This window comes from Hypanus sabinus, chromosome 7, assembly GCF_030144855.1.
Source record: "Hypanus sabinus isolate sHypSab1 chromosome 7, sHypSab1.hap1, whole genome shotgun sequence".
Taxonomy (NCBI): Eukaryota; Metazoa; Chordata; class Chondrichthyes; order Myliobatiformes; family Dasyatidae; genus Hypanus; species Hypanus sabinus.
In genome coordinates, this window is record NC_082712.1 from 49191796 (window position 1) to 49204109 (window position 12314).

General features: G+C 36.9%; 1 protein-coding gene across 4 annotated transcripts in view; it reads left to right on the plus strand.

Moving 5' to 3' along the window:
• LOC132396772 (lysine-specific demethylase 4C-like) overlaps positions 1-12314 on the plus strand; it is a 379800-nt gene that overhangs the window by 242995 nt on the left and 124491 nt on the right. For 3 of the 4 annotated variants that reach the window (XM_059974646.1, XM_059974645.1, XM_059974647.1), the window contains exon 17: positions 8705-8813. In XM_059974646.1, coding sequence (XP_059830629.1) covers positions 8705-8813 — 109 coding nt within the window. Of the gene's footprint in view, positions 1-8704; positions 8814-12314 lie in introns of those variants that run through there. The other variant, XR_009513110.1, reaches the window with a different exon arrangement.

The following is a 12314-nucleotide window of genomic DNA, read 5'->3' on the forward strand; positions in this document are numbered from 1 at the left end:
TGTACAGGTCGCTCTTAAGTATCCATATTTCCTGGAACCCCAGTTGAAAAATACTCTCCACTTCTTTCTTATGAACAAGACAAATAACTTCACATTTCTCCAAATTATCTTCCATGAACGATGTTTTGCCAATTTGGCCTGTCAATATTTTCTTTACATTCTTCTTGCAGTGTATTTTCACTTAACTTGCATAAAAAGGACACTCGTTCCATTTAGCTAGTTCACTGATATAGATTGTAAATAGCTGAAACCCAAGTTCTGATACTTGTGATGTATATACCAAGTACTATTTCCCAACATGAAAGTTACTTGCTTTCTTCCAGTTGTCCATTTCTGTCTGTAACCAGTCCGTATACTCTACTAATGTAATATCAACAATCTGGGTCTGTACTGATTTTATGTAATACCTTTGTACCTAGTTCATTACTTCCTGAAAATTTAAATACACTTCTTTTCCACACCCCCTCACTAAACTTATCTTTCCTGCAAAGTTCAATTCAGAATAAACTACAATCCCTTATTACAACAAAATGGACACTTGACCTTGCAATCTACCTCACTGTGGTTGCACCTTATTACCTGCCCGCACTGCATTTGCTTTGTGACCGTAACACCTTATTCTGCATATTGTTATGTTTTTTCTTTGTACTTCGTGGATGTACTGATGTGATGAAATTATTTGTATGAATGGCAAGTTAAACAAAGCTTTTCACTCGTTTCTTAACTACACACGACCATAATAATGAACAATAAACAATTACCATTTCCCTTTCATAAATCAGTGTTAACTCTGTCTGGCCACACGAATTACTACAATAACTCTAATTATTGATTCTCACATTGTTGTTTCTACTGATAACAAATCAATTGATAATACATTTGTTTACTTCCTTCCTATTTCCTTGAAAGTAGAGATTATTTTTATTTCCTGATTTTTCTTAGGGATCTGTATAAAATCTAAGTAATTCTGGAATAGGCACCTTCTGAATAGCTATCTCTTTTAAATGCTAATACTATGAGCTGTCAGGAGCACTGGATGTGTTGACTTTTAGATCTATTAATATGTGTGTATTATATCTTGTATTAATGGTTCTTACTTAATGCATCTCATTTTCACTAAATTCATGATTTCTCTGCACTTCTGGACTTTTTTGTTAAAAAATTTGAAATAGTAAGCCTGATTCTCTTGGAGCAAAATGCTGGGATGAGATTTGTATCTGGTTTATACAATTATAAAAAGGTTGTTAGAATATAGACAAAGTACATCTCCCTTTCTTTGGTGATTAGTGTTATCAATTTAAAATGATCATCCATATATGATCTTTTCTCAAGTGTTTTATAGCATTATGTAGAAATAGGTGTGCATATTTACTATAAGGATTAATCAGCCTGCATTTCTGTTTATTTTACACACGTGGTGATCCCAATCCCAAGTGCCTTCTCCATTTCTTTTTAACTTCTTGACTTCAATTATTTATAAACATAAATAGAAACTGAAGCAGTCTATTCTACTATTTGCAACTGCTCATGATTAAAATGGCTGATCTTTGATTACGGTGTAATTTTGCTTTAATCAATATCCTTAGATTTCCTTCATGTACCGAAAATGTATCTGTTTTCACCTTGAATATCTGCCACAAATCCCCAAAGCTATCTTGGCTCCACAATTCCAAAGATTCATTCAACACACATAAAATGCTGGAGGAACTCAGCAGGCATAGTGTGTGTGTGTAGGCCTCCGTTAGTCTTGATAGACCATGGATTTGCACCTTGGAAAGTTTCCAGAACACAAGCCTGGGCAAGGTTTTTTTTTATAGAAGACTTGACCAAAGCTGCCAGTCTCCCCTCTCCACGCCACCAATGTTGTCCAAGGGAAGGGCATTATGACTCATACAGCTTGGCACCAGTGTCATTGCAGAGCAATGTGTGGTTAAGTTCCTTGCTAAAGGAGACACATGCAAGCCTCAGCCAAGGCTCGAACTAGCGACCTTCAGATAACTAGACGAATGCCTTAACCACTTGGCCATGCGCCAACACACGCGCCTGGTAGCATCTGTGGAAAAGAGTATACAGTCTGATGAAGGGTCTTGGCCGGAATAGTTGACCATTTACTCTTTTCCATAGATGCTGCCTGGCCTACTGAGTTCTCCAGCATTTGGTGTGTGTTGCTTGGATTTCTAGCATTTGCAGATTTTCTCCTGTTTCCAGAGACTCATTGATACTTGGATTGCTATGAAAGCAAACCATTAAGTAAAAGTTACCCCAGCTCTCTGTTTTAAACATATTGCAACTAGTAATATTTGTGCCCCATTTTCCCAATACCTAAGCTACAGAAAATAGATTGCATCTGTCATGTCCTGTCCTATCATACTTTTCAACACATAGTTATTCTGATTGAAAGGCCATGTAAAAAAAAAGGCCATGTAAAGTAATGAATTTGAACAGTTTTCATTTACTCAAACCATGAGTGACCATAGAATTTTACATCTGAATATCAAAGCAGCAGTGGACGTAAGTATGACATAGATATCCCACAGGAAATTCACAAGAAACTTCATAAAGAATGGTTAAAACATGAAACTCTTACCACATTGAGTAGCTCAGGTAAAGAGTATTGATACATTTAAGGAATGGTTAAGTAAACATATGGAAGGTTTGGAGGGATATGATTAGGTGGGCAAGGAAGTGAGAGAGTTGACCATGAGGAGGATAAATCTACTTCTCCAATGAGCATATAAAAATCTATTGCACATAATATTATTGCATCTCCTTCCTTAATGAAAGCAACTCCAATTTAAAATTATTTATATTTGTTGTTTTTTTTTATTTTACCAAGCAATATTCTAAAAAATTTGCTTGTTGATATATAGTTCAGTTAGAGATTATTGCTTTTGAAAGAAAATTAGGCAGGTATTAGTAATTATCTCCAGTGCTGTTATCTTTTGTGGCTCACTCTGGCTTCTTTTTATTAGATGTGGGAACCTTGGAATTGTTTGCCAGCTGATGAATTCATTGAAGATAGCAATATGTGTATTTAAGAAGCATCATTTTCATTTGTAGTGTAGCAATAACTGTGCTCAAGGCTCATTAAGTTACTGGTTTTTAACTAATGAGTCTCAATTCCCGTAATGCAATTCTGAGTAGCCCTTTAGGTCCTCAATGCTTTAGAACACTTGGGTGTTAATGGGAAGATCTATAGTTAAATGATTCATCAGTGGAGCCCTCTCATTGTAATAGCAATAAGCTGAATTAAGGTTCCAGGAACTGGTTCTTGAAAGAGACTACAGTGGTTCAGGGACATATTTACATGAAATGTCATTTCTAGAGCCATTGGTCACTCTCCCTAGTGGCAGTCTAAACTCACTGTTGTAGCAATCCTGCTTTGTCCACTTGTTCAGTTTACATTCAGTATGATTCGTTATCTCTATGGGGATTTGATCTGAATTTGTTTTTGCAGTCTATAAAAGATACATCATTCAGTTAATGTAAACGAGCCTTCAAGGCAGGTAATTCTACTCTATGTGGAAAGCTACTTTTCATTTCCTGGAAGACTGCAATATATGTTCAGGAACATATATTTGTCCATTTAAATGTTGCTGTCACAGAAATTTCATTTTTTTCATCACTCTTCCCATGGGATGAAAGGGAAAAATTGCATAAAGGATTCAGATTAATTTGAATACAGTGTTAATATAGTTCCTAATAACCATGAAGTTTCTGTAAGCTAACTCTGATGAGTCAAATGTTATGTCATTATCTTGATTAGTTTTAAAGAAATCAAGTTGTTAAAGAGTCAGTCCAGCAAATTAAAGTATATTTTTGTTATACAGTATATGTGGATGTAATTGAAATTCATTGGTGAACCTATCTTCTATACATGATTGGCAAAAATTTGAACCAAAAGACGGAGAGGCTAGGTATATTTTACTGTTTAATAATCTCTTGTACTAAGATGTAAAAATATTAATACAAATGATTTGCAGTGGTTTTCCCAAGAACAAAGTAAACATTAATTATATGTTATTATTCACAACAACTGAACTGATATAAAGGCCCAATTATCTCTCGGGTTTCAAGGCATTATCTTTAAAAACTACAGACAAATTATTGATGTTCTGCACAGAACAATGTCCAATGCATTAGTTAAAAAATACCTACAATTTGCTTGACTAAAATGAAGCAAGGAAGATGGAGCTGAGCTTGTTCACCACAGCTAGTGGGACACAGTTACTGTCCTAAAATGTCTACAACTATGTGCAAGTGTTTAGCTACATGGAAAAAGTATATCCTTAGAGAAGAGTATTTGTACAGTTTTATGATGCCACTTTTGGTGGAACCAATAAGTAGACTGTGAAGTCAACAGTCCAACTTATCATACAAAGGGACTGTTTAACAACCTTACAATAATGGGGTAGAAGCAGTATTTGAGCCTGATGGTGTGTGCCTCCACACTTCTGCATCTTTTGCCTGATGGGATAGAGAAAGAAGAGAGAGTGCCCAGGCTAGTCTTACTTCACAGTCTACTTCATCCTGTATAAACTTGCAGCTTATTGTCTGCCTGCTCTTTCTTAATCTAACTGTAATACTTTCTTTCTGCATTCTGGAATGGCTTGTTCCTTTTACTGATGTGTTGAAATGGTCTCTATGAAGATTTTCACTGTACCTCAGTACACGTGACAATAATAAATCAATTTACCAATTTATTTTTAAATAAAGTTACTGTTATGATGCTTGAAATAGAACCATCAATTTGTACATCACGAGGTCACTAAATCTCCAGCAAAATAATCTGTCACCTGAATGCAAAATATTACCAGGAAAATAGGAGAATGTCTTTGCATAGTGCATTACTTTATATTCACTTGGTTAATCACTTGGCCAAGTGGTTAAGGCGTTCGTCTAGTTATCTGAAGGTTGCTAGTTCGAGACTTGGCTGAGGCTGTGTGTGTGTCACTGAACCACACATTGCTCTGCGATGTCACTGGTGCCAAGCTGTATGTGTCCTGGACAGCATTGGTGGGCAACTGCCAGTCTTCCACAAAAAAAACCTTGCCCAGGCTTGCGCCCTGGAAATTTTCCAAGGTGCAAATCCATGGTCTATTGAGACTAACAGAGGCAGATGTACCTGAATGTTGAATTTAAAAAAAGAAGGCATAAGAGACAATGAATGACATTATACTCAAAATAGAAAATAAACAACATTAAAAGAGAAAAAACACTATGCTACAACTTGTGCTTTTCCCTCAGGTGCTGCAGTTGTCTTCCTTTATAACAAAGACGCTTGGTGCACCTCAAGTTTCAAACTCTAGACAATGGCTCCCCTCACCCTCCGCCACACTTGAGTCACTTGTACATTTTTAGCTTCCATAACTTATAGCAAAACTAATTTAGGTAAATGTGACTATAAATTTTTAAGTTAGTAAATTCTGCCAATAATCTTCAATTTTATGAAGCTTTATCATTTCAGAATGAATAGGAAATAAACTTAAGGTTTTTTTCTCTTCACAGTGAAAGCTAGAGGATTGTTTGGGAAAACCTCAGGTTTTCAAGAATAACACTAAACAGAGTCAAAGAAAAGTACAGGACAGAAACAGGTCCTTTGGCTCATCTAGTGCAAGCATAAAGCATTTAAACTGCCTACTCCCATCAACCTACCCTGGAACCATAGCCCTTCATACCCCTACTATCCATGTACCTATCTAAACTTATCTTACACATTGAAATTGAGCTCGAATGTACCACTTGAACTGGTAGGTCATTCCACACTCTCACTATCGTCTGAATTTCCTCTCATGCTTCCCTTAAACTTTTCACCTTTCAAGCTTAACCCACGACCTCTGGTTGTAGACCCACCCAACCTCATTGGAAAAAGCCTGCTGACATTTACCCTATCCGTACCCCTTATAATTTTGTGTATCTCTATCAAATCCCCTCTCAATCTTCTATGTTCCAAGGAATAAGGTCCTAACCTATTCACCCTTCCCCTATAACTCAGGTCCTCCAGACTTCACAACATACCTGTATGCTTTCTCTGTATTCTTTTAATCGTATTTACATCTTTTCTGTAGGTAGGTGACTAAAACTGTACACAATACTCCAAATTAGTCCTCAGCAACGTCTTTATACAACTTGAACATAGTGTCCCATCTCCTATACGCAATGCATTGGTTTTTGAAGGCCAGTGTGCCAAAAACTTTATTTGCAGCCCTATTTACCCATGATGTCACTTTCAATGAATTATGGACCTCTATTCTCAGATCGCTTTGTTTTACTACACTACTCAGTGCCTTGCCATTTACTGTTCAAGACCTATCCTGGTTGGTCCTATTGAAGTGCAGCACCTCACACTTGTCTGCATTAAATTCCATCTGCCATTTGTCTGCCCATTTTTCCTGCTGATGCAGATCCCTCTTCAAGCCATGATATCCTTCCTTGCTGTCCAGTACATCCCCAATATTGGTGTCATTGACAAATTTGCTGATCCTGTTAACCACATGATCATGCAGATCATTGATATAGATGGCAATCAACAACAGACCCAGCAATAATCCCTGTGGTACACCACTAGTTACAGGCCTCCAGTCAGAGAGGTAACTATCTACTGCCACTTTGGCTTCTCCCACAAAGCCAATGTCAAATCCAATTTTACATCATCTTGAACGTTGAGCAACTGAACCTTCTTGACCAGCCTCCCATGTAGGACCTTGTCAATTGCTTTGCTAAAGTCCATTGACTGCCTTAACTTTTATCCACTTTCCTGGTAACTTCTTCAAAAAACTCTGTAAAGTTCATTAGATGTGAAGTACCGTGCACAAAGCCATGCTGACTATCCTTAATCAGTCCATGATATCCAAATACTTACATTTCTGGTCCCTTAGAATACCTTCCGATACATTTCCCACAATTGCCTATAATTTACTGGTTTATGTTTAGAGCCTTTCTTAAACAGTGGAACAACATTGGCTATCCTCCAAACCTCTGGTACCTCTCCAGTTGCTAAGAATGATTTAAGTATCTGTGCTAGGTCCCTAGCAATTTCTGCATTTGCCTCTTGTAGGGTCCTGAGGAACACCTTGATGGATGCTGGGGATTTATCCACCCTGATTTACCTCAGGATAGCAAACATCTCCTCCTCTGTAAGCTGTTCAGGGTCCATGAAGTTGATGCCACTTTTCCTCACTTCTATAGACTCTGTGTCCATCTCCTGAGTAATTAGGATTCTCTTTCACCTTGTCTGTTAGACCAACTTTATGCCTTCTTTTAGCCTCCCTGATTTCTTTCTTAAGTGTTCTCTTGCATGGCCTCAATTTCTCTTGAAAACCAAGGTTCCCTATACTTATTATCTGTACCTTTTATTCTGACAGGCACATACAAGCTTTGTACTCTCAAAATTTTGCTTTTGAAGGAGCCCCACTTACCAAGTACACATTTGCCCCAAAACAGCCTGCCCCAATTAACATTTGTCAGATCATTTCTGATATTACCAAAATTGGCCTTTCTCCAATTTAGAGTCTCAATTTGCAGGCCAGACCCATCTTTTTGCATATTTACTTTAAAACTAATGGCATTATGGTCACTAGAATCAATGTGTTACCTACACAAACCTCTTTCACCCGCCCTGTCTCATTCCCTAGTAGCAGATCCAGTATTGTACACTCTCTCATTGTGAATTCTATGTAATGATTATAGAAACTTTTGCTAAGCACATTTGACAAACTCTATCCCATCTGGTCCTTTGACAGTATGTGAGTCCCAGTCAGTATGTGGAAAATTAAAATCTCCTACTCTCACAACCTTACATTTATTACAACAGTGTGCAATCTCTCTACAAGTTTGTTCCTCTAACTTCTTTGGACTGTTGGGAATTTGTTCCTCTAAATCCCTCGGACTGTTGGGAATATTGGGATGACAACATTTGTTCATGTTTTAGCAATAAAGAAAAAGTTTAAACAGCAAGATTTTGGCAAGGTGCCAGTCTTTAAACTATTTGAAATGGATGTTCAAAGTCCTAAATCCACCATAAACTAATAAACTCTAAAGTACATGGTAAAACTGTTCTTCAGAATTCTCAGCAGTTCTTGTATATCCTAATTTCTTGTAAGTTTCTGTTTTTTTGCTGAAATGATAATGGTTGATTAAATGAATAAACTAATGCAAAGCAAACTGAGAAGGAAGAGAAAATATTCATTGACAATAATCACCAGAGTTTGTGTTCCAGAAATGATTCAAAGGCATCATGTCCATATACTAAACAGATGAGTTCACTGGTAATGATGAGTTCTATGCTTTCTTTCATTTGTGAAATGACCATCATAAATCTCTCTAACCTGTGGCACTCATGAATTATGAGTCTTTCTTTCTTAAGTGAAGGAACTGCCATAATTTACCTTCAACAGTGAAATATCCTCTATATAACAAAGCTAGTAATTTATTGTTGACCTTCGTCTTTTACTACATGGATAGGCTTGGAAATTAGACAAATTGACAGAGTAGGATAAAAGGGTTTTGCTGTCTTCTGTAACCAATTTGCATATGAAATCAAAATAAATTCAAGTGGCATGTAGATTTGACAGGCCAGCATTCTTAAAAATTACTCTGATGCCATATTTGGAATAACAAGAGTGATGGATCAGAACAGAGTCATTACCATCAGTATTCCTTTGTGCATTCCTGCATTTTTCAGATTTTCTCCTGTATTGTTTAGGTGGGCTCACGTGATGTGTGCTGTTGCAATCCCAGAAGCAAGATTTGTGAATGTAGTTGACCGCAGTCCAGTGGATGTTACCAGGATACCTTTGCAAAGATTGAAGCTAGTAAGTATACACAATTGTTTTATTTTCACTCAGTCCTTCCTTACAATTCAACTCAGATGTTTGGATTAAATCTGATTAGGTTTTTTTTCCAGATAAGAACAAGCACTCATTACATTGCCCTGTTCTGCCTTTGGTTAATTTGTTAAGGCACCATCATACTTCATTTTCCTACTTTAATAGTTTCAGAGGACCCTATAATTACATTTATGAATGCAGATTGGAATTTATTTTCTTCATTAAGGATCATAAAGTTCCTGCTTCAGCAACAAACCACCCTGTAGTAAGGGTTGAAGCTTTTTATTTAGTTGAGTGTTACTCTCTCCCAACAGAAATATGTATGACCGTTATTCACTTTTCTGTTAATGTTGGATAGGGTTGTTTTTCATCCAGTTCACTGATCAAACTTGCCTTCGCTCTACTCCTCTGGTGGAATCTACTTTATGAAGCTCTGGAGGACTAACTGCCGCTGTCAATTCACAAGGTGCAGGGGGTTGCAAGAGATGATTAGATCTCAGTCTGCTAGTCATGAGGCCCTGCCCTATTGCCCCTTGGTTGTTGACAGATAGCTGCTAATCTAAGCCTGGGAACTGTTGTAAAATGGGTGAGGCAGGCACATAGCAATTAAAAGACATTTAGACAGATGGATGGTCATGAAAGGTTTCGAGGAATATGCGCCAAACATGTGACCAGCTTAGATGGGCATAGATGAGTTGGACAGAAGGACCCGTTTCCTGTTGGATTACACTGACATGTTAAGGAAAGCATCATATGGTGTCTGATAATCAGAGGCATTTCAAAATGTTTGTATCATTCTATATTCAAAAAGTGCTAAACCCACACCTTAGTGCTAGAAATTAATTAGATACTTTAAAAACAAATTAACAATGTCCTTCTTGGCCTTCTATCAGAATTGGCAAGACCATTCATGTCAATGGGTTGCCCTTTCTACAATTGAAGAGTCACTCAGGGTATTTGTACTCTATCCCTGTAGTCAGTGCTAAGATCAGTGGTAGAGTGGAAGTTGAATGCGCTGACTTTTAATTTCCAGCATCTGTGACTTTAATGTTGTGTTGGTACATAAGTCAGTAATAAGTTGACTTATACATGGTAGTTAACTGATGCTCCTCGACTGAACTACTTGCTGAAGGTTAATGCATTTCTGCACTTATAATAGAAAGTGCCTTAATTTTCGGTACAAGGACTTTATATGTGAAGGAGCATTGGAGAGGAATTAATGATTACATATGAATTTATAATTTTTAAGTATAAACTGGTGTAGATCAGTTGATCTAAAGATCAGTTATTAATTGATTTGATTTTAAAAAGTGCCTTTAAAATTATTATAGAGTGATGGTTTTATAGGTACATTTAATGTCAGAGAAATGTATATAATATACATCCTGAAATTCTTTTTCCTCGCAAAAAGATGGGAAAGGCAAAATGAATTAGCAAAAGAAAAAATGTTTAAATATATTAAAAGACATGCTATTTTGATTAGTAAACATTTAATCTCCCTTATGGAAGTACATAGGTGCATACTTTGAAAACATTGCTATTTATACCTACTCGTTTTTTTTTATTCACTCGATGCCTTCCCTGTAATCCCATTTGCCCTAGCTTATTCTCACCTCCTATTGTATGAATAAGTATCTAGTTAACCCTGTGGATCCATTACATGATGTTGTTTCATATTATAACAAAATTCTCAAAAGAAAGGATTTACCTTCGTCTCTTTCACTATCTTTCTTGTTCATTACACAAAATTATTTTATATTTTTCATAAGAGAGTAAGAGAGGATTTGCATGTCAACAGAAACATTGTTACAATAGTAACCTAATTTAAGAGTTTCAAATTGTTGAAGATGCTCTGTGCATTTGTACATCAGGTATAATATTTACATCAAGTTAAGTCAATATGTGTAAAATCATTTAGCCTTGCAATAGCATTCTCAGCCACAATTTGTGGTCAGGTTCAAGAGCTTGATGGCAAGGGATCATTGATAAAATGCAGCATCTTCATGTTTTGTTACAGTTAGATTCTGGGCTGTTGTCTAGACTCAGTGGTTGAGGTTCATGATGCACAGCTGTGGTTTGCCCAGGATCGCAGATGGACAACTAAAGTAACAAACAAAATGCAGGAGTAACTCAGCAGAGTGGGCAGCATCTGTGGAGGAAAATGGATAGTCAGCTTTGGGCCTTGACCCGAAACATCGATTGTCCATTCCTTCTACAGATGCTGCCTGATCCACTGAGCTCCTCCAGCAGTTCATTTATTGCTCCAGATTCCACTATCTACAGTCTTTTGTAGGTCTTGATGGTACAAAAAACTGAAGTAGATAGGCTCCAGATGACGGCTGAACTATATTAGGTCAGTATTTCAAGCATTGTCTATGTTTCTTTCAAACTCCTATCTTCTAAAAGGAAATTTTATGTAATCCAAAGTGTACTTTCTTCAGTTTTAAAGTGGATACAGTGGTGCTGCTCACTTAGGATTCCTGTATTGATACAGTGTGCCTTTATGTTCTCATTTGAAAATCAAATTAGAGCATGATTAATCAAGTTCATTCTTTCTAACAACCTTGGAAATGAGGCTGTGCACAATTGGAATATTGAAAGACGTTTACTACATTTAAAAAAATTGTTTTGTTAACAATGGAATTGCTATAGTTGTTGCACTTGGATTACTGAATCTAAAATCTGCTCCTGCCTTATGAATCAAATTCACAATGCAGACTGGTTGCTACACCATATATACCAATTTTGAAAAAGCTTCTGCAATACGGAGTTGGGAGGATTTCTGCAGATGAAATATGTCCATGATTCTTATGTCTCTGAAATGTATCGTATCAAAAGCATTGCAGTCAAGACTCGAGAACATAGTTACGAAGATACAAAACACTAGAGAAACTTAGCAGATCAAGCCGTATCTGTGGAAGGAATTGGACATTTGGCATCTTGGGTCTGGATCTTCCATAGCTGTTGCTTCATCCACTGAGTTCCTCCAGCATTTTGTGTGTTGCTTCAGATTCTAACATCTGCAGACTCTTTTGTGTTTCCAACATGGATGCAAAAGTTTTGTATTGAAAGTTTAGAGGATTTTCAAAGTTCAAACAGTTCAAAGTAAATTTGTTGTCGAAGTACATGCATGTCGTCATACACAACCATGAGATATATTTTCTTGTGGGCACACTCAATAAATCCTGTAATCATAATGGAATCAGTGAAAGATCGTACCAACTTGGACATTCAATCAGTGTGCAAAAGACGACAAACTGCAAATACCAAAAGTAAGAAATAATAATAATAAATGTCGAGAACATGAAATGAAGAGTCGTTGAAAGTGAGTCCCTCGGTTGTGGGAACATTTCAATGATGGAGCAAGTGAAGTTATCTCCATCATTCAAGAGCCTGAACGTTGAGGGGTAATAACTGTTTCTGAACCTGGTGGTGTGAGTCCTGAGGCTCCTGTACCTTCTTCCTGATGGCAGCAGCGAGAAGAGA